The sequence below is a fragment of the Ranitomeya imitator genome, chromosome 2 (assembly GCF_032444005.1).
Source record: "Ranitomeya imitator isolate aRanImi1 chromosome 2, aRanImi1.pri, whole genome shotgun sequence".
Taxonomy (NCBI): domain Eukaryota; kingdom Metazoa; phylum Chordata; class Amphibia; order Anura; family Dendrobatidae; genus Ranitomeya; species Ranitomeya imitator.
The window spans coordinates 380,752,255-380,776,472 of NC_091283.1; the positions used below are offsets into that span (position 1 = coordinate 380,752,255).

At 44.8% G+C, this 24,218-nt stretch overlaps 1 protein-coding gene across 1 annotated transcript in view; it reads left to right on the forward strand.

Annotated features, from left to right (window-relative positions):
- LOC138666629 (uncharacterized) overlaps positions 1-24,218 on the forward strand; it is a 292,085-nt gene that overhangs the window by 47,272 nt on the left and 220,595 nt on the right. The window contains 2 exon segments of the mRNA XM_069754825.1: positions 15,820-15,910; positions 17,542-18,799. Coding sequence (XP_069610926.1) covers positions 15,820-15,910; positions 17,542-18,799 — 1,349 coding nt within the window.

A 24,218-nucleotide genomic window follows, 5' to 3' on the forward strand; every position in this document is an offset into this window, starting at 1 on the left:
TGAGACTATCACAGAGCAGGTGCATTTATACAGAGACTTGATTACACACAGGTGGATTATATTTATCATCATTAGTCATTTAGGACAACATTAGATCATTCAGAGATCCACAATGAACTTCTGGACTGAGTTTGCTGCACTGAAAGTAACGGGGCCGAATAATATTGCACGCCCCTCTTTTCAGTTTTTGAATTTCTACAAAAAATTAAAATAACCAATAAATTTCGTTCAACTTCACAATTGTGTTCCACTTGTTGATTCTTCACTAATAATTTACATTTGGTATCTTTATGTGGGAAAAGGTTGAAAAGTTCCAGGGAGTCGAATACCTTTGCAAGGCACTGTATATGTCTTTTGGACCAGAATTTATGTTACAGTAGAAGTGCTCCTTAATCTGCTATCACACTCTTTCACTATTAATAAAAGAAAGTCAGAATGGGTTAAGTTTCCACCCCAACTGTCTTCTAGGACTGAGGCTGGCCAGTCACATTAGATGGCTGTTATGGACCTGGTGGTTAGGAGCACCCGGAATGACCTGATGGTTAAACTCACACAGGACAAGCTCTGGGAAGTGGGAGCTCTGCTGACCGCAACCTCTAATCCTATCACACAACTAGAAATAGCCGTGGAGTGTACCTAACACGACCTAGACGCCTCTTCACAGCCTAAGAGCTAACTAGCCCTAAAGATAGAAAATAAAGCCTACCTTGCCTCAGAGAAATTCCCCAAAGGAAAAGGCAGCCCCCCACATATATTGACTGTGAGTAAAGATGAAAGTCACAAACACAGAAATGAAACAGGTTTCAGCAAAGGGAGGCCAGACTTACTAAACAGACTGAGGATAGGAAAGGTATCTTTGCGGTCAGCACAAAAAACTACAAAAGACCACGCAGAGTGTGCAAAAAGACCTCCGCACCGACTCACGGTGCGGAGGTGCCACTCTGCATCCCAGAGCTTCCAGCTAGCAAGGCAAAATCATGATAGCCAACTGGACAAGGAAACAATGAACAAATAATTAACTAGCAGGGACTTAGCTTCTGCTGGAGTAGACAGGTCACCAGAAAGATCCAAGAGCGAACTGAACCAGTACAAGAACATTGACAGCTGGCATGGAGTAACGATCTGAGTGGAGTTAAATAGAACAGCCAGCCAAAGAATAAACTACGTCACCTGTGGAAGGAACCTCAGAAGCAGCAGCTCCACTCACAGCCACCAGAGGGAGTCCATGGACAGAACTCGCCGAAGTACCATTCATGACCACAGGAGGGAGTCCGAAAACAGAATTCACAACAGTACCCCCCCCTTGAGGAGGGGTCACCGAACCCTCACCAGAGCCCCCAGGCCGATCAGGACGAGCCAAATGAAAGGCACAAACTAGATCGGCAGCATGAACATCAGAGGCAAAAACCCAGGAATTATCTTCCTGACCATAACCCTTCCACTTGACCAGGTACTGGAGTTTCCGTCTCGAAACACGAGAATCCAAAATCTTCTCCACCACATACTCCAACTCCCCCTCGATCAACACCGGGGCAGGAGGATCAATGGAGGGAACCATAGGCGCCAAGTATCTCCGCAATAATGACCTATGGAACACATTATGGATGGCAAAAGAAGCTGGAAGGGCCAAACGAAATGACGCAGGACTGAGAACTTCAGAAATCTTATACGGACCAATGAAACGAGGCTTAAACTTAGGAGAGGAAACCTTCATAGGAACATGACGAGATGACAACCAAACCAAATCCCCAACACGAAGTCGGGGACCAACACAGCGCCGGCGGTTAGCGAAACGTTGAGCCTTCTCCTGGGACAATGTCAAATTGTCCACCACATGAGTCCAAATCTGCTGCAACCTGTCCACCACCGTATCCACACCAGGACAGTCCGAAGGCTCAACCTGCCCTGAAGAGAAACGAGGATGGAAACCAGAATTACAGAAAAAAGGTGAAACCAAAGTAGCCGAGCTGGCCCGATTATTAAGGGCGAACTCAGCCAAAGGCAAGAAGGACACCCAATCATCCTGATCAGCAGAAACAAAGCATCTCAGATATGTTTCCAAAGTTTGATTAGTTCGTTCGGTTTGGCCATTTGTCTGAGGATGGAAAGCTGAAGAAAAAGACAAATCAATGCCCATCTTAGCACAAAAGGACCGCCAAAACCTCGAAACAAACTGGGAACCTCTGTCCGAGACGATGTTCTCCGGAATGCCATGCAAACGAACCACATGCTGGAAAAACAATGGCACCAAATCAGAGGAGGAAGGCAATTTAGACAAGGGTACCAAATGGACCATCTTAGAGAAGCGATCACAAACCACCCAAATGACCGACATCCTTTGAGAGACAGGGAGATCTGAAATAAAATCCATGGAAATATGCGTCCAGGGCCTCTTCGGGACCGGCAAGGGCAAAAGCAACCCACTGGCACGAGAACAGCAGGGCTTAGCCCGAGCACAAGTCCCACAAGACTGCACAAAAGAACGCACATCCCGTGACAAAGAAGGCCACCAAAAGGATCTAGCCACCAAATCTCTGGTACCAAAGATTCCAGGATGACCCGCCAACACCGAACAATGAACCTCAGAGATAACTCTACTAGTCCATCTATCAGGGACAAACAGTTTCTCCGCTGGACAACGGTCAGGTCTATCAGCCTGAAACTTCTGCAGCACGCGCCGCAAATCAGGGGAGATGGCAGACAAAATTACCCCCTCTTTGAGAATACCCGCCGGCTCAGGAACACCCGGAGAGTCAGGCACAAAACTCCTTGACAGGGCATCAGCCTTCACATTCTTAGAGCCCGGAAGGTACGAAACCACAAAATCAAAACGGGAGAAAAACAGTGACCATCGAGCCTGTCTAGGATTCAACCGTTTGGCAGACTCGAGATAAGTCAAATTCTTGTGATCCATCAAGACCACCACGCGATGCTTGGCTCCTTCAAGCCAATGTCGCCACTCCTCGAATGCCCTTTTCATGGCCAACAACTCTCGATTGCCAACATCATAATTGCGCTCAGCAGGCGAGAATTTTCTAGAAAAGAAGGCACATGGTTTCATCACCGAGCCATCAGAACTTCTTTGTGACAAAACAGCCCCTGCTCCAATCTCAGAAGCATCAACCTCAACCTGAAACGGGAGCGAAACATCTGGCTGGCACAACACAGGAGCAGAAGAAAAACGACGCTTCAACTCCTGAAAAGCCTCTACAGCCGCCGAGGACCAATTGACCACATCAGCACCTTTCTTGGTCAAATCAGTCAACGGTTTAGCAACACTAGAAAAATTAGCGATGAAGCGACGGTAAAAATTAGCAAAGCCCAGGAACTTCTGCAGGCTCTTCACAGATGTCGGCTGAGTCCAATCATAAATGGCCTGAAATTTAACAGGGTCCATCTCGATAGTAGAAGGGGAAAAAATGAAACCCAAAAATGAAACCTTCTGAACCCCAAAGAGACATTTCGACCCCTTCACAAACAAGGAATTCGCACGAAGGACCTGGAACACCATTCTGACCTGCTTCACATGCGACTCCCAATCATCCGAAAAGACCAAAATATCATCCAAATATACAATCATGAATCTATCCAGGTACTCTCGGAAGATGTCATGCATAAAGGACTGAAACACAGATGAAGCATTAGAAAGCCCGAATGGCATAACCAGGTACTCAAAATGGCCCTCGGGCGTATTAAATGCTGTTTTCCATACATCGCCCTGTTTAATTCGCACAAGATTATACGCCCCTCGAAGATCTATCTTGGTGAACCAACTAGCCCCCTAAATCTGAGCAAACAAATCAGACAGCAGCTGCAAAGGGTACTGAAATTTGACTGTGATCTTATTAAGAAGGCGGTAATCAATACAAGGTCTCAAAGAGCCATCCTTCTTGGCCACAAAAAAGAACGCTGCTCCCAACAGTGATGACGATGGGCGAATATGACCTTTCTCCAAGGATTCCTTTATATAACTCCGCATAGCGGCGTGCTCTGGCACAGATAAATTTAAACAGTCGGCCCTTAGGAAACTTACTACCAGGAATCAAATTAATAGCACAATCGCAATCCCTATGAGGAGGTAGGGCACCGGATTTGGGCTCTTCAAATACATCCCGGTAATCTGACAAAAACTCAGGGACTTCAGAAGGAGTGGAAGGCGAAATTTACAGCAATGGAACATCACCATGTACCCCCTGACAACCCCAGCCGGACACAGACATAGATTTCCAATCCAATACTGGATTATGGACCTGTAGCCATGGCAACCCCAAAACGACCACATCATGCAGATTATGCAACACCAAAAAGCGAATATCCTCCTGATGTGCATGAGCCATGCACATGGTCAATTGAGTCCAGTACTGAGGCTTATTCTTGGCCAAAGGCGTAGCATCAATTCCTCTCAATGGAATAGGATACTGCAAGGGCTCCAAGAAAAAACCACAGCGCCTGGCAAACACCAAGTCCATCAAATTCAGGGCAGCGCCTGAATCCACAAATGCCATAACAGAATAGGTCGACAGAGAGCAAATCAGAGTAACGGACAAAAGAAATTTAGACTGTACCGTACCAATGGTGGCAGACCTAGCGAACCGCTTAGTGCGCTTAGGACAATCGGAGATAGCATGAGTGGAATCACCACAGTAAAAACACAGCCCATTCCGACGTCTGTGTTCTTGCCGTTCAGCTCTGGTCAAAGTCCTATCACATTGCATAGGCTCAGGCCTATGCTCAGAGAATACCGCCAAATGGTGCACAGCTTTGCGCTCACGCAAGCGCCGATCGATCTGAATGGCCAAGGATATAGACTCATTCAGACCAGCAGGCGTGGGAAATCCCACCATGACATCCTTAAGGGCTTCAGAAAGACCCTTTCTGAAAATTGCCGCCAGGGCACACTCATTCCACTGAGTAAGCACAGACCACTTTCTAAACTTCTGACAGTACACCTCCGCTTCATCCTGACCCTGACACAAAGCCAGCAAGATTTTCTCTGCCTGATCCACTGAATTTGGTTCATCATAAAGCAATCCAAGCGCCAGAAAAAACGCATCTACATCACGCAATGCAGGATCTCCTGGCGCAAGGGAAAAAGCCCAGTCTTGAGGGTCACCACGCAACAAAGAAATAATGATTTTTACTTGTTGAACGGGGTCACCAGAGGAGCGGGGTTTCAAAGCTAGAAACAGTTTACAATTATTTTTGAAATTCAGGAATTTAGATCTATCCCCAGAAAACAAATCAGGAATTGGAATTCTAGGCTCTAACATCGGATTCTGAACCACAAAATCTTGAATGTTTTGTACCCTTGCACTGAGATGATCCACACAAGAGGACAGACCTTGAATGTCCATATCTACACCTGTGTCCTGAACCACCCAGAGGTTAAGGGGAAAAGAAAGACAAAAAACACTGCACAGAAAAAAAAAATGGTCTCAGAACTTCTCTTATCCCTCTATTGAGATGCATTAATACTTCGGTCCAGCTGTACTGTTATGGACCTGGTGGTTAGGAGCACCCGGAACGACCTGATGGTTAAACTCACACAGGACAAGCTCTGGGAAGTGGGAGCTCTGCTGACCGCAACCCCTAATCCTATCACACAACTAGAAATAGTCGTGGAGCGTACCTGACACGACCTAGACACCTCTTCACAGCCTAAGAGCTAACTAGCCCTAAAGATAGAAAATAAAGCCTTCCTTGCCTCAGAGAAATTCCCCAAAGGAAAAGGCAGCCCCCCACATATATTGACTGTGAGTAAAGATGAAAGTCACAAACACAGAAATGAAACAGGTTTCAGCAAAGGGAGGCCAGACTTACTAAACAGACTGAGGATAGGAAAGGTATCTTTGCGGTCAGCACAAAAAACTACAAAAGACCACGCAGAGTGTGCAAAAAGACCTCCGCACCGACTCACGGTGCGGAGATGCCACTCTGCATCCCAGAGCTTCCAGCTAGCAAGGCAAAATCATGATAGCCAACTGGACAAGGAAACAATGAACAAATAATTAACTAGCAGGGACTTAGCTTCTGCTGGAATAGACAGGTCACCAGAAAGATCCAAGAGCGAACTGAACCAGTACAAGAACATTGACAGCTGGCATGGAGTAACGATCTGAGTGGAGTTAAATAGAACAGCCAGCCAAACAATAAACTACGTCACCTGTGGAAGGAACCTCAGAAGCAGCAGCTCCACTCACAGCCACCAGAGGGAGTCCATGGACAGAACTCGCCGAAGTACCATTCATGACCACAGGAGGGAGTTCGAAAACAGAATTCACAACAGATGGCTGTCAGTCGAATGATGCTTTGGCAGATCGTTCAGCCAACAGCCATCAACAGCCATCTCTCCCATTCTCCCATACACACTAGCTAAGTGCTCCTGTGTTCTCTAAGAGAAGACATCGGCTGGAAGCTTATCTACAGGGAACAATTATCTCAGCAGTATGAAATTGGACATACGTTATTGACATCTCGCACAACCATCAATTGACTGAAGCTGCCATACACACTAGCTTGTGGGCCAAACCCATCAATATAGGTGGGTTTTTCCGACAGTAAGGGGCCTTAAGTCTCTCCCATCTAATTTTCACTACTATTAAAGGATGGTCTGACAGGTGTTCTATATCTACTGTATATACCGTAAGTCAGTGATTCCCGATTCCTCAAAGCTAAGTCTATTCTTGAGAGAGTCTTATATGTAGATGAAGTACAGATAAACTGCTTAACTCTTCAGTGTTTACCTCTCCACACATCCTCTAAAAATAATGATCTTGTTTTCTCTTCCACTCTCCTCTTCTGGAATTTTATCCATGTTTGCATTAATAACATTATTGAAATCTCCAAGCACAATGAATTATTCATCTGGTAAAGTAGACAAATGTTCTAATACTTTTTTCCATGGTTTGCTGGAGAACAATATATGACAAAAATACATTCTTATTGTTAAATGGTGCAATGAGCACCAACATATCCCCCTTCCTAGTCTTTAGAGGAGTAATGACATATGGTATATTACAGGAATGCTCCTGTGAACTAGGAGACTTCTCTAGATTAAGATATATGAAATTGGTGGTTGTAAGCCGAATAGAAGGGGCATACAGATGTGTAATTCCAAGAGAACCTTTGGTGTGCGTGCTGGGGGACGTGGAAGAGATAGCTGTGGATAAAAAGCTGAAAATAGCAATCGCCAGACTACTATACATGGCTTGGAAGGTCATAGGCAGAAATTGGATCAAAGAGGGACCTCCCTCGAGGGGAGAATATCTTAAATATGTGAAGCAGGTCATTACCCTGGTAAAGAGTGTATATCAGAAAAAAGGGAAAATGGACCTGTTCAAAAAATTGTGAACTCCTTGGTTGGAACTAGGCTACGGGAGGCTAATAGAAGTTAGGCCTGAGGAGGGTTCGCCTATATATTTACGGTGTATTCATTTACAAATAAAAGTTGTTGTATATGGTTAACGTATATAATACTACAGGATATGTTAAGGCCATGTTCACACAGTGCGTTTTTTACTGCGGAACCGCAGCGTTTTTGCCGCTGCGGTTCCGCAGCTGTTTTCCATGCAGGGTACAGTACAATGTACCCTATGGAAAACAGGAACCACTGTGCACATGTTCCTGAATTTAAAAAAAAAAGCCGCGCTGAATAGCTGCGGGAAAAAAGAAGTACCATGTCACTTCTTTTTTTCGGAGCCGCAGCGGTTCTGCACCCATAGGGTATGTTCACACGTTCCTGATTTCCATCCTTTTTTTTTCAGGACTGAAACCGCAGCTCTTGGCAGAAAACGCAGGTCCTTTTTTTGGTCCTTTTTTTGTGCTTTTTTGGTGCGTTTTTTGATGCGTTTTTTGATCCTTTTTTTTATGCAGTTTTCTATGCAGAGTCTGTGTGTTTTCAAGGAAGTTTTTTAGGGTTAAAATGGCTGAAAATACCCTAACCCTACCCCTAACCCTACCCCTAACCCTACCCCTAACCCTACCTCTAACCCTACCCCTACCCCTAACCTACCCCTACCCCTAACCCTACCCCTAACCCTACCCCTAACCCTACCCCTAACCCTACCCCTACCCCTAACCCCACCCCTATCCCTAACCCTATTCTAACCTTAGTGGAAAAAAAAAATTCTTAATTTTTTTATTGTCCCTACCTATGGGGGTGACAAAGGGGGGGAGTGTCATTTACTATTTTTTTATTTTGATCACTGAGATAGGTTATATCTCAGTGATCAAAATGCACTTTGGAACGAATCTGCCGGGCGGCAGATTCGGCGGGCGCACTGCGCATGCGCCCGCCATTTTGCAAGATGGCGGCGCCCAGGGAGAAGACGGCCGGACGGACATCGGGAGGCCGGGTAAGTATAAGGGGGGGAGATTAGGGCACGGGGGGGGCATCGGAGCATGGGGGGGGGCATCGGAGCACGGGGGAGGGGCATCGGAGCACGGGGGGGCATCGGAGCATGGGGGGGTGGGATCGGGGCAGCCACATTCCGCCCACGCACTTCCGCCCGCTTCCCCGCACTTCCTGCTGCAGCGGTTCGGCACCACAAACCGCAATAAAACCCGCAGATATATTTTTGATCTGCGGGTTTTACTGCGGGTTTGACCTCACAATGGAGGTCTATGGGTGCAGAACCGCTGCGGCTCCGAAAAAAGAAGTGACATGGTACTTCTTTTTTCCCGCAGCTATTCAGCGCGGCTTTTTTTTTTAAATTCAGGAACATGTGCACAGTGGTTCCTGTTTTCCATAGGGTACATTGTACTGTACCCTGCATGGAAAACAGCTGCGGAACCGCAGCGGCAAAAACGCTGCGGTTCCGCAGTAAAAAACGCACTGTGTGAACATGGCCATAGACCTCCATTGTGAGGTCAAACCCGCAGTAAAACCCGCAGATCAAAAATATATCTGCGGGTTTTATTGCGGTTTGTGGTGCCGAACCGCTGCAGCAGGAAGTGCGGGGAAGCGGGCGGAAGTGCGTGGGCGGAGTGTGGCTGCCCCGATCCCACCCCCCCATGCTCCGATGCACCCCCCCCCGTGCTCCGATGCCCCTCCCCCGTGCTCCGATGCCCCCCGTGCTCCGATGCCCCCCCGTGCCCTAATCTCCCCCGCTTATACTTACCCGGCCTCCCGATGTCCGTCCGGCCGTCTTCTCCCTGGGCGCCGCCATCTTGCAAAATAGCGGGCGCATGCGCAGTGCGCCTGCCGAATCTGCCGGCCGGCAGGTTCGTTCCAAAGTGCATTTTGATCACTGAGAGAGGTTATATCTCAGTGATCAAAATAAAAAAATAGTAAATGACACCCCCCTCCCTTTGTCACCCCCATAGGTAGGGACAATAAAAAAATTAAGAATTTTTTTTTTTTCCCCACTAAGGTTAGGGGTAGGGTTAGGGGTAGGGTTAGGGGTAGGGGTAGGTTAGGGGTAGGGGTAGGGTTAGGGGTAGGGTTAGGGTTAGGGGTAGGGTTAGGGTATTTTCAGCCATTTTAACCCTAAAAAACTTCCTAGAAAACACACAGACTCTGCATAGAAAACTGCATAAAAAAAGGATCAAAAAACGCATCAAAAAACGCACCAAAAAAGCACAAAAAAAGACCAAAAAAAGGACCTGCGTTTTCTGCCAAGAGCTGCGGTTTCAGTCCTGAAAAAAAAAGGATGGAAATCAGGAACGTGTGAACATACCCTAAGAGGAAAACATTAGCTGTCTAAAAGGGAAGGAGGGGGTTAAGAGTGGGGAAAATGGAAATTTATGTCTTAATGTGAAATGTTTTATTGGACTCTTATATATAATAAAAAACATTTGAGTAAAAAAAAAAAATGTATGAAATGCGTGATACCCATGTTTTATCCATACTCTATGCAAAAATTGCACCGAGTCATATGTGTCTCTTGTAGTCTGACTTGGTGGAGGCGACTTTTTAATATACTTCAAAATTAGCTGTACATTTAGTAGCTTTTCTCATGCCCTGCCATATTCCATGACACCACATTTAACAGTGCCTGTATACTAAACAGATTTATTCATTCTCCTTGAGGACCTTACTCATACTTTGTTTCTGTGCATGTAACGCCGGTGTGTTTGTTGCCTCGTTTCCCTAGCGTTACTCTGCATGTTTGTGCTCTTACCCTTTGCTCCTTTCCCCCTAATCAGCTGATTTACTGTTGTCTGTTATCTGTGTGGATGGTGCTCAGTTCCCTGCTCTGCTGTGTAGCCGAACATGTGTTGTAGAGTATTTGCTCCGCTGCATGACCATCCGCGCGTGTGGTCCCTGGCTGCCGCTGTGGAAGCTATTCACGGGTTGCGAGGTTCAATGCAGCAGGTGCATGACTTTCCATGTGTCCAGGCTTGCAGCCACTCCCAGGTGCCCTAGGCCTCAGTTCCTGTGCTGACTATGCTGTACTGTTTCTGTCTTTGCTTAGTGTGCACGCAGCCACACCTTCTCCGCTTTTATTAGGGGCAGTGTGTGCACTTGAATTGCTGTCCCCAGCATATTGCTGAGGGGTAGCTCCAATTTAAAGTTTCTCTTCCCTATTGGGTGTGGCCAGAGCTTCTCATTAGGTTTCTGAACCTAGCTATGTGTGTTTGGTCCTCCATGTTGCTCTTGGTCTGCCTGGTCTTCAGCTCCTGTTCTGCCTACTATCAGTTCTAGGAAAGCTGGTGTCTTTGTTCCAGGATCCGTCCTGTCTATATTTTGGTACCAAAGTCCTTGCCTTTAATGTGGATTCCTGCTGTGTTATATTCTTGAAGTTCTTCTTGGTTTTGAACCATGTTCCCAGTGACTGTGAGTGTCCTGTAACCTGTGGCTTGAAAATAAACCTGTGTTTGTCTTCTGAAGATGGAGTCCGGTGTTCCTGCGAAGCATCTACTATGCTGTGCTCAGCCTACTATGCGGTTCTAGCTCTGGTCCGATCCTGCGGTGCTTGCACCATACCGGTTGAGTTCCTTCTAGGTCGTGTCCATTCTCCAGAGCCTGACGACCGCTGCCTGGTGCCTGGAGTCTGATGACTACTGCCTGGTTCCTAGAGTCTGATGACCGCTGCCTGGTACCCGGAGTCTGACGACAGCTGCCTGGTGCCCGAAGTCTGATGACTGCTGCCTGGTGCCTGGAGTCTGAGGACCGCTGCCTGGTGTCCAGAGCCCGACGACTGCTGCTTGGTGCCTGGAGCCTGTCTACCTCGGCCTTGTGCCTGGAGCCTGATGTCTGTCGCCCGGTGCCTAGAGTATTCCAGGATGTCCTGATGTTCCCTGCCTGGAGCCATGTCTGTTGTCTGGAGTCCAGATGCCCTGCCTTTGTTCCAGATATCCAACCTGTTTCCAGATATCCAGTCTGTGGTCCTGGTGATCCAGTCGGTGTTTCAATCGGTTCCACTGGTGTTCCTGAACGGGCTCCTCCACCGTGTTTCTGGGCAGTCTCCAGTCTACTCATGTTCCTCGGTTACGTCTCCGCCTGTGTGTCCTGGATCTGATCAGCCGATGTCTTGAGCTTCCATGTCGGTGTTCCTGGATCCGTGCTGTTAGTGTTTTGCTTGTGTCCCGATGTCCGGCCTGTTACCTGGTGTTCATCCTGTGATAACGTCTGTCCGAGGGCAGTGTCTGATGTTCTCCTGCTGTGCCTGTGCTACGCCTGAGGCCTGAGAGAGGTTCTCCTGATATGCCCGTGCCAGATGACCCTGGACTGCATCAACCCATGATGACCTCTTGCCATCGTCTGACGTCTGCTGCCTTGAGATGTTCACCCTTGATAGATTTGCGGAATCGGAAGCCTAGCATTGTTATGTCTTGTCTTCTGTATGATGGTTTTATATTGTAACCTTTTTGTTTCTTCATACCTGAAGTTGTGCGATCTCATCTAGTCCTGCATGTCACCACCTTCCCCACATGCTCAGCTGCCACAGACCCCGGTCGCTGCCCTTCCCTAGTCCGGGTAGGCCTGGGCCCCCCCTGTGGTCCAGTGGGTCCACATTCTATTACCACCTGGGATGCACGCCCCACGTTGTCGTGGCCTGGCTACATGGGAGCGTAAGCTAACTGAGTTAAGCCGCGTTCATTCATCCGGTCGCAACAGTGCAGTTCTGATCTCTACAATGTACAGTACCATCTTTTATGCTTCCTCCCCTAAGCCTTCTGGAAAGATGTTTGGAAACTAAGGCTAAAGGTACTGTCACACTAGACGATATCGCTAGCGATCCCTGACGTTGCAGCGTCCTCGCTAGCGATATCGTCCAGTGTGACAGGCAGCAGCGATCAGGCTCCTGCTGGGAGATCGCTGGTCGGGGAAGAAAGTCCAGAACTTTATTTCGTCGCTGGACTCCCCGTAGACATCGCTGAATCGGCGTGTGTGACACCGATTCAGCGATGTCTTCACTGGTAACCAGGGTAAACATCGGGTAACTAAGCGCAGGGCCGCGCTTAGTAACCCGATGTTTACCCTGGTTACCAGCGTAAAAAAACAAACAGTACATACTTACATTCAGCTGTCTGTCCCTTGCCGTCTGGTTCCTGCACTGACTGCTGGCCGTAAAGTGAAAGCAGAGCACAGCCACAGCGGTGAGTCACCGCTGTGTGACTCACCGCTGTGCTGTGCTTTCACTTTCACTTTACGGCCAGCAGTCAGTGCAGGAACCAGACGGCAAGGGACAGACAGCTGAATGTAAGTATGTACTGTTTGTTTTTTTACGCTGGTAACCAGGGTAAACATCGGGTTACTAAGCGCGGCCCTGCTCTTAGTTACCCGATGTTTACCCTGGTTACCGGAGACCTCGGCATCGTTGGTCGCTGGAGAGCTGTCTGTGTGACAGCTCTCCAGCGACCAAACAGCGACGCTGCAGCGATCCAGATCGTTGTCGGTATCGCTGCAGCGTCGCTAAGTGTGACGGTACCTTTACTTAAGTATTGTGGTCAACCAAGATCATCTCTTATTGGCAGATGTTTATCATGAGTAGAAGAACAATGCACCATGTCACAATGATCACATAGGCATTTATTGCTTCCAGGATCATGAAAGCATGTTTTTCTGACTTCCCCGGCCTTCACAGTCCTCAAATAATAATCCTATAGACCATCTCTTGGACAAGGTAGAATGGGTTATTCAGAGCGTGTCATCACCTCCATCTAGGCTTCCTGCAGCTGCCACAAATACTTTTTCTCTTGGACCATTATTATAGCAGAACTACAGCTCTGGCAAAAATTAAGAGACCACCACATCAAAACCCTGTCATGGACAGCCCAATCGCCAGACCTGAACTCCATTGAAAAGCTCTCTGGAATGTAATCAAGAGGATGATGGATAGTCACAAGCCCTCAAACAAAGAAGAACTGCTTAAATTTTTTGTGCCAGAAGCAGTATGAAAAACTGGTGGAAAGCATGCCAAAACGCATGAAAGCTGTGATTAAAAATTATTTGATTTCTGAACTCTTCCTGAGTTAAAACATTAGTATTGTTGTTTCTAAATGATTATGAACTTGTTTTCTTTGCATTATTTGAAGTCTGAAAGCACTGTTTTTTTTTAACCATTTTTCTTTGTCAGAAAAAAAATGCAAATGTATTGCTTGGAAATTCGGAGATACATCAGAAGTTTATAGAATAAAAGAACAATTTACATTTTACTCAAAAATATACCTAGAAAAAGAAAAATCAGGCAAACTGAACATTTTGTAGTGGTGTCTTCATTTTTGCCAGAGCTGTATATGAAAACTCAGTAGACAGTATGATATATCGTATTGTTGACGTTCTGAAAGTCAAGTCAATACTAGATGGTAGATTTGGTGCTGGTTCAGCAGTTAAGCTGGATGGGAACCCTGAGAATCGCTTCCTTTCTGCCACCATACATTTCTTCTGTTTAGCCAGGCCTTTCTTGACATCACAGGTGCTTCATGCTGCATCGATGACGTGGCCAGTTAATCGAAATAGGAGTTGTCAAGTAAGACATGGTCTCAGTGCTCATATCCCGTGGCCGTAGACTACTGACTTGGCTGATGGATGGGGTCATGCGAATCAATTCGCAAAAGCCCTACTTTTATGGTTGTCTCTAATAATGTGGCCTTTCAGTGTATGTTTTATACTTATGGAGATGACTGTATGATCATAGACATTAGATGTTGTCTGGATATTCTCACAATTTTCTGGTTATGGAGACAGCTAAGGATTACTGCTGTCATTCCGTGTCGTCATGTTTATGGATTATCTTTACTCTTCTTCTACATACACCATGTTCCAAATTATTATGCAAATGATATTTTTCTCGGATTTTCCTAAATGGTCGGTGCAAATGACAGTCAGTCTAATAAAAGTCATCCCTCGTTAGTGTATACATCAAATTTTATTGAAGAAACCTCCCAATGATAACAGTATAATCTCCAAATTGAATAAAACCTCAAAATGCACTGTTCCAAATTACTAGGCACAGTAGAATTTCTAAACATTTGATATGTTTTAAAGAACTGAAAATACTCATTTGTGGAATTTGCAGCATTAGGAGGTCACATTCACTGAACAAAAAAGCTATTTAACTCCAAAACATCCTAACAGGCCAAGTTATATGTTAACATAGGAACCCTTCTTTGATATCACCTTCACAATTCTTGCATCCATTGAACTTGTGAGTTTTTGGAGAGTTTCTGCTTGTATTTCTTTCCATGAAGTCAGAATAGCTTCCCAGAGCTGCTGTTTTGATGTGAGCTGCCTCCCACCCTCATAGATGTTGTGCTGGATGATACTCCAAAGGTTCTCTATAGGGTTGACGTCAGGGGAAGATGGTGGCTACACCATGAGTTTATCTTCTTTTATGCCCATAGCAGCCAATAACTCATAGGTATTCTTTGCAGAATGAGATGGTGCATTGTCATGCATGAAGATGATTTTGGTCCTGAAGGCATGTTTCTGATTTTTATACCATGGAAGAAAGTTGTCAGTCAGAAACTATATACTTTGCAGAGGTCATTTTCACACCTTTAGGAACCTTAAAGGACCCTACCAGCTGTTTTCCCATGATTCCGGCCCAAAACATGACTCCTCCACCTCCTTGCTTACGTCGCAGCCTTGTTGGGACATGGTGGCCATCCACCAACCATCAACTACTCCCTCCATCTGGACCATCTAGGTTGCTCGACACTCATCAGTAAACAAGACAGTTTGAAAATCAGTCTTCATGTATGTCTGGGCCAACTGCAACCGTTTCTGCTTGTGAACACTGTTTAGGGGTGGCCGAATAGTAGGTTTATGAACCAAAGCAAGCCTTTGAAGGATCCTACACCTTGAGGTTCGAGGGACTCCAGAGGCACCAGCATATATATAAAAATATCTGTTTACTGGTTTGTATCGGTATTTTGGCAGCTGCTCTCTTAATCCGATGAACTTGCCTGGCAGAAACCTTCCTCATTATGCCTTTATTAGCACGAACACATCTGTGCTCAGATTCTGCCACAAATCTCTTAACAGTACGATGATCACGCTTACGTTTTCGGGAAATATCTAATGTTTTCATCCCTTGACCAAGGCATTGCACTATTTGATGCTTTTCGGCAGCAGAGAGATCCTTTTTCTTTCCCATGTTACTTGAAAACTGTGGCCTGCTTAATAATGTGGAACATCATTTTTAAGTAGTTTTCCTATAATTAGAATCACCTGGAAAACTAATTATCACAGGTGTTTAAGATTGATTTCAGTGATCCATTGAGCCCTGAGACCCATTACCATCTATGATGTTATTGGAAAGACAAAACAATTAAATCTTTGACACTTAAATCCAATTTGCATAATAATTTGCAACATGGTGTAATCTTTTGTGACTTCTCCATCTGTGACTTTTGCAACATTTGTTTCAGGGTAAAGATCTGACCCATATTAATACTACAGAGACATATGTGAGGGGTGATGAGCAGTGTAAAGTGGAGATTCCTACAGATAACCGTACAGGTGAGTAGTAAGAGGTGTCAAAACTGTACTCTGTCACTCTTCTGTAGAATATGTTGCATTTTTATGGTATGCTCACACTTTTTTGTGTGAATTTTACACTTAAAAATGTTGTACTTACGCAAAAACACTTTATTACATACGTTTCATATGAAAGTTTCTCCTCTACAGCCATAGCACACTTCTGTGCTACTGCATAAAAGTAACATCTATGTTCAGAGACCTGTCTAACACAAGACACTGTTCTCAGTGGTTGTCTGTAAACATATTTTTGAAACTTGTCGAGCAGGGAATACGAACGCAGTACCCCTGATATGGAAGGCAGGAAGACTACCAGTCAGCCACAGGCTACACCGTCATGTACAGGAGAATTTTCTCATCCTAAGGCCGGGGTCACACTAGGGTAGAATACAAACGAGTGCTATGCGAGAAAACATCGCATTACACTCGGATCACTGTTAATTTAGGGGGCAGATCACATCTGCGATTATTTTCTCATGCCGAATCGGCATGCGAGAACAATCACAACATGCTGCGATTGGCACGAGACTCGACCGAGTCTCGGCTCACTCACACCCATATAAGACTATGGGTGTGAGTGACACAACATGCAGCGCTCGGATATCATCCGAGTGAGGTGCGATATACAGCGATGCCGGCAGTGGAGGAGATGGAGAAATTACTTTCTCCTCCACAGCTGTGCTCTGATTCTATCTGTGCAAGAGGCTCGGAGCACAGTAACATGACACTTGGCTCCTGCTCGCAGCAGAGCAGAAGCCAAGGGTCATTAGCATATCGCATCCAATGCTTTTGCATCGGATGCCATACGCTAGTGTGACCCCAGCCTAAAAACCTCAATAGCATTCTTCTTTACACTATAATAAATTTTTATATACAGATATATCTCTATATGCCAGTACATTATGAGGGGAAAAAAGTGTACAAGATTTTTCTCTATAAGGTTAGTAATAAAAATAAAGGTGCAAAACAATTAAAATAAACATGGACATATTTTGTGTCCCTATAATCGTAACAACCGGTATAATACCGTTAGCACAATATTAATGGTGAACGGAAAATAGCATGAATAAAAATGGTGAAATTGTATTTATACATGTCAGGCGTTAGAATACTAACAACAAACAAAGCATCACAAAGAATTTTGTTTTCCATTCTAAAAATGTCAAAATAGCAGAATCGAGGCTATTCACATTGTGTTTCTGAAGTGCATTTCTGCCTCTGCCCTGAGCTACTGTCTGATTTTTCCTAAAAAATTATTCATTGATATTTTTACTAGTTTTGACAGAATCTGCCAATATCAACAGGTTCAGTTGACAGTCTGATGTGTATAGGGTGCCAGCTAACTGATAGTTGGAGGAGATGTCGATCGTGCATGTAGGAATTCAGTCGAGTGATACTGCAGGTGATGCTGCGGACCCTGGACTGGGAGGAGGGGGTGTTCAGCTGTGTGACGCTGCGAGTTCCAGGCTGGTAGTAAGGAGTCTTCGGTGGTGCAGGGGCTCCGCCGACATTTTGTGAAAGCCTAGAACCCCACACTTTCAATGCGCTGCGCTCCAGGAAAATTTACTTTCAAAGCACTGATATTGAAAAATAATAAGTTTATTTCTTCACAGATGAATGTACCACAAGCTCAGATGGATATGTGATATTTTCAGATTTTGATCCAGAAGATCATGGGATCACACCAGATACATTTAAAGAGTATGCCATCATCCCAGATATGTTTCCAGCCCCTGACAGGAAACATCTATATTCTGATCCTTTAACGCAGGACCTTTCTTCTGCTTCAACAAAGACACATATGCAAAATAAAAGTCAAAGAAGGGCTGTTGAACACGAAATAGCTTACACAGAGGAGAAGTTATTTTCATGTTTAGAATGTGGGAAATGTTTTAATCAAAAATCAAATCTTGTTAGACATCAGAGAAGTCACACAGGGGAGAGGCCATATTCATGTTCAGAATGTGGGAAATGTTTTACTGATAAATCTCATCTTGTCACACATCACAGAATTCACACAGGGGAGAAGCCATTTCTATGCCCAGAATGTGGAAAATATTTTAGTCGGAAGCCAGATGTTGTAAAACATCAGAGAATACACTTGGGAAAGAAGCCTTTTTCGTGTTCAGATTGTGGAAAATGTTTTACAGAGAAATCACATCTTGTTACACATCAGAGGAGAAATCATACAGTTGATAAGTCATTTTCATGTTCAGAGTGTGGGAAATGTTTTACAGAGAAATGCAATCTTGTTAGACATCAGAGAACTCACACAGGGGAGAAACCATTTTCATGTTCAGAATGTGGGAAATGTTTTACTGATAAATCTCACCTTGTAGCACATCACAGAATTCACACAGGGGAGAAGCCATTTCTATGCTCAGAATGTGGAAAATATTTTAGTCGGAAACCAGATGTTGTAAAACATCAACGAATACACTTGGGAAAGAAGCCTTTTTCGTGTTCAGATTGTGGAAAATGTTTTACAGAGAAATCACATGTTGTTACACATCAGAGGAGAAGTCATACAGTTGATAAGCCATTTTCATGTTCAGAGTGTGGGAAATGTTTTACAGAGAAATGCAATCTTGTTAGACATCTGAGAACTCACACAGGGGAGAAACCATTTTCATGTACAGAATGCAAAAAACGTTTTACAGAGAAATCCAAACTTGTTATACATCAGAGAATTCACACAGGAGAGAAGCCATTTTCATGTTCCGAATGTGGGAAATGCTTTAACGAGAAATCACATCTGGTTACACATGAGAGAATTCACACAGGGGAGAAGCCATTTTCATGTTCAGAATGTGGGAAATGTTTTACAGACAAATCATCACTTATTAGACATCAAAGAACACACTCATGGAAGTAGGCATTTTTTGTTTTTAACATTTTATTGGCGATATGTCGAAGAAAAAAAATGCATGTTATAGTCAAGTAAAGTGGCTCATCTATAACAGAAAGGGAAAACAATTTAGAGCAATAAATGATTGTTATAAATGTATACAATTACCAATGATTGTTATTGAAAAGCAATTAGTATCCATATAGTACAGCTATATATCAACCATGTAAATAAAGTATCATGTATATATACTGTTTATCTGCAGCTGTCTGGTGTTCATCATCATCATCATCATCTTTATTTTTATATAGCGCTAACATATTCCGCAGCGCTTTACAGTTTTGCACACATTATCATCACTGTTCCCGATGGGGCTCACAATCTAGATTCCCTATCAGTATGTCTTTGGAATGTGGGAGGAAACCGGAGTACCCGGAGGAAACGCACGCAAACACGGAGAGAACATACAAACTCTTTGCAGTTCTTCCCTTCTGTTCAATTTAATATCGGCCATGGAGATATACATGTTTAGGATACCGTATATACTCGAGTATAAGCCGACCCGAGTATAAGCCGACCCCCCTAATTTTGCCACAAAAAACTGGGAAAACTTATTGACTCGAGTATAAGCCTAGGGTGGAAATGCAGCATTTACCGGTGAATTTCAAAAATAAAAATAGATCATTATTTCCCCATAGCTGTACCATATAGTGCTCTGCACCGTTCATATTTCCCCATAGCTGTGCCCCATACAGTGCTCTGCACCGTTCATTTTGTCCCATAGCTGTGCCCCATATAGTGCTCTGCACCGTTCATTTTGTCCCATAGCTGTGCCCCATACAGTGCTCTGCACCGTTCATTTTGTCCCATAGCTGTGCCCCATACTGTGCTCTGCACCGTTCATTTTGTCCCATAGCTCTGCCCCATACAGTGCTCTGCTCTGCACCGTTCATTTTGTCCCATAGCTCTGCCCCATACAGTGCTCTGCTCGGCACCGTTCATTATTGTCCCATATCTGTGCCCCATATATGCTCTGCACCGTTCATTTTGTCCCATAGCTCTGCCCCATATAGTGCTCTGCACCGTTCATTTTGTCCCATAGCTCTGCCCCATACATTGCTCTGCTCTGCACCGTTCATTTTGTCCCATAGCTCTGCCCCATACAGTGCTCTGCTCGGCACCGTTCATTATTGTCCCATATCTGTGCCCCATATATGCTCGGCACCGTTCATTATTGTCCCATAGCTGTGCCCCATATATGCTCGGCACCGTTCATTATTGTCCCATAGCTGTGCCCCATATATGCTCTGCACCGTTCATTGTGCCCCATATATGCTCTGCACCGTTTATTGTGCCCCATATATGCTCTGCACCGTTCATTGTGCCCCATATATGCTCTGCACCGTTCATTGTGCCCCATAGATGCTCCACATAAATCTGTGCCGCTGCTGCTGCTGCTGCTGCAATAAAAAAAAAAAAAAACACATACTCACCTCTATTGCTTGCAGCTCCCGGCGCCTCCATCTTCCCGGCTTCTCCGCTCTGACTGATCAGGCAGAGGGCGCCGCGCACACTATACGCGTCATCGCGCCCTCTGACCTGAACAGTCAGAGCGCAGACGCCGGGAAGATGGAGGCGCCGGGAAGATGGAGTGGCGCCCGGCGGCTGGAACGCGGACAGGTGAATATAAAATACTTACCTAGTCCCGCCGCTCTCTGACGCTGCCCCCGCCTGTCACAGCTGGTCTTCGGTGCCGCAGCTTTCTCTATCAGCGGTCACCGGCACCGCTGATTAGAGAAATGAATACGCGGCTCCACCTCCCATTTTTCTAATGAGCGGTCCCACGTGACCGCTGAAGAGGGGAAGAAGCTGCAGCACAGAAGACCGTGGGACGGCAGGGACAGCGTCAGGATCGCTGGGACTAGGTAAGTATGCCTCAGCGCCCTCTCCCCCTCACCCGCCGACCCTGCCGCCCACCTTGACTCGAGTATAAGCCAAGAGGGGCACTTTCAGCCCAAAAATTTGGGCTGAAAATCTCGGCTTATACTCGAGTATATACGGTAGTTACCAAAGAAGCACCCGTGTCCCACTTATATAATCTAATTATTAACTTGATTTGTTAATTAAATGCCCACTCCCCCACCAAAAAAATGAAACAAAAATCAATCAGCAGGATCATGACATCAGATGCAGAGTCATATCAAAGCATATTTACCAACTCCAAGTTAGGGTAGAGGGAACCGTATTGTAGCACATATATAGACATAGTGTCCTTAGTGATGCCCCTTATTGTCCCACCCACTACACTGAATCCACAAAGTGTGATATCCTTTTCATGGCATACACACAGTATAACACCCGCAATATGTCCCTCCACATAGTATGACACCTCCAACGGAGCTCCAATATGCACATTATAATGCACCCCAAAATTGATCCCCCCACACAATATGATGTTCCCACAATGGATTCTGTGAAACAGTATGAATCCTCAGTATTCCCTCCACACACACTATGATCGCCCACAATTCACAAAATACAGTGTAGTGCCATACATTAACCCCAAGGGTGGTTTGCATGTTAATGACCAGGCCAATTTTTACAATTCTGACCACTGTCCCTTTATGAGGTTATAACTCTGGAACGCTTCAACGGATCCCGGTGATTCTGACAATGTTTTCTCGTGACATATTGTACTGCTACTAATTTAGCAATTTTCCAACTTTCAATTTTCATGCCCTTAAATCACACAGATATGTCACACAAAATACTTAATAAGTAACATTTCCCACATGTCTACTTTACATCAGCACAATCTTGGAACCAAAATTTTTTTTTTGTTAGGAAGTTATAAGGGTTAAAAGTTGACCAGCAATTTCTCATTTTTACAACACCATTTTTTTTAGGGACCACATCACATTTGAAGTCGCTTTAAGGGGTCTATATGATAGAAAATACCCAAAAGTGATCCATTCTAAAAACTGCACCCATCAAAGTGCTCAAAACCACATTCAAGAAGTTTATTAACCCTTCAGGTGCTTCACAGGAATTTTTGGAATGTTTTTTAAAAAAAATGAACTTTTTAACTTTTTTTCACAAAAAATTTACTTCAGATCCAATTTGTTTTATTTTACTAAGGGTAACAGGAGAAACTGGACCCCAAAAGTTGTTGTACAATTTGTCCTGAGTACGCTGATACCCCATATGTGGGGGTAAACCACAATTTGTGCGCAGGGCAGAGCTCGGAAGGGAAAGAGCACCGATTGACTTTTCAATGCAAAATTGGTTGGAATTGAGATCGGATGCCATGTCACGTTTGGAAAGGCCCTGATGTGCCTAAACAGTGGAAACCCCCCCAATTCTAACTCCAACCCTAACCCCTAACACCCCTAACCCTTATCCCAACCCTAACCACACCAGGGGAGTGTATTATAACCTATGGAGGACTATGGGGAGTGTACAGTATTATACTATATGGAGGACTATGGGGCACATTATAATTAATGGAGAACTATGGTGTGTATTATACTAAACAAGAAAAATGCTGCATATTCATCGAGTGATTGGATTGTTTATGCCGAAACAAAAATCATTGTTGTTCTCAGCAGCACATTGCTCCATGAAAACTGCAGATGTGTTGCTGATAACATGATACTGTATGGGGACAGACTGATCCATTAGTGATGGTTCTGTCCCCATCATTGTTCTCAGCAGCACATCGCTGGTGTAAGCTGTAGATATACTGCTGATAACATGGTACTGTATCGGGACAGATTGATCCATTAGTGATGATTCTGTCCCCATCGTTCTCAGCAGCACATCGCTGGTGTAATTTGTAGATATACTGCTGATAACATGGTACTGTATCGGGACAGATTGATCCATTAGTGATCGTTCTGTCCCATCATTGTTCTCAGCAGCACATCACCGATGTAAGCTGTAGATGTGCTGCCAGAGGCGTAGCTAGGCTTTTGGTTCAGGGGGGCGAAACTTCTGAGTGGGCCCCTAACCAGGTAACCTGGATTACAACTTGATTACAACTCGGTGACACACCCTAATAGTGGAGGAGAACCTCAGCAGATGACCGCGCTGTTACTGAAGATAATCTCTAAATATAAAATAGAGATTGCGCTAAAAAAAAATGCATGAATTTAATTAGATTGAATGCCCATAAAATACAACGTGTTACCTGGTGAAGGGGAGATGAAACTAAAATGGTGACGCTACTTGCATGCAGATGGAAGGATGTCAATCTGGACAAAAATGTCTAAAAACACCAAAAGTAATAAAGAGAGTGATAAAATAGTTTCTAGAGGGTATATTCCTATATACCGAGGGTTATATCAAGGGTACTGAATACTGGGACATACATAAGCTAAAAACTGTAAACTGAATTCCTCAAATCAAAAGAAAATACTCGAACTGCGGTATAATACCCCTGTGCTTAGACGTGCATATTAAGGAGGAAGTGTGTCATACCTATTGGGATATAGATATAGCGGAGTCCAAAGGGTATTAAGAGAAAATACACTGTTTGTGAAGACAACACACACGCGCGGGACTTCTTTATACTTAGCTTTGCTTCCTTTGCAACAACCAGATGTATAAGTCGTCAGCGTACTGTCCCAGCCGGTGACAGCCGCCCGTGCAATGGGAAGTGAGTAAGTGCGTGGTGCCGGGTTTCGTTGCAGTTGTCAGGACCTGCGGTAAGTTCGGGTCACGTGTCCAGCCAGTCACGTGGTGCCCTTGTTAGTAGTACGGAGCACTGTAGGAGCCAAAGAAACAACCAACGCGTTTCGGAATAGCACGGATTCCTTCATCAGGGTAGGCTCCTCCTGTGCTCTGATGGCTTTATATGTCCATGGCTCATTAGCTGGATGTCAATCAAATGCAAAAAGTTAGACTCCATTTTTTAGTTCCTTAGGCTTAAGAGTGTCCAGTTCAAAAATATATCGAGATTCTTCCCTGGACATCCGTTTTATATAATCACCATTGCGCCAATCTTTTTGGACTATCGTAATGCCAGTCACCTTTATTCCATGTATGGACCCCCCACGATGGGTTGAAAAATGCTTGGATAGGGGATGGTCATCATATTTCTTTCTTATGTTACGTAGGTGTTTGTGAATTCTCCTACATAGAGGGTGTTTAGTTCGTCCTACATACATCTTCCTACAGGGGCACTACATAGAACTATATAGCACTATATAGAAGATGATCTCTATATAACAACCATCATGGATATTACCGCCATATGGTCAGTGGTAGATACCAGCCCTACAGAACATATAAGAGGTCACAGCACAGTTACAGATAATGTCTCACCGCTGATGTTCTTTCTGATTGTTAATTTTTCCCGTCTTTTCCATCTGGCCCAGACCGACACAACTTCTTCCAGCCAGGACACAGCTGAAGAGATTACAACAAAGACATTTCAATTCT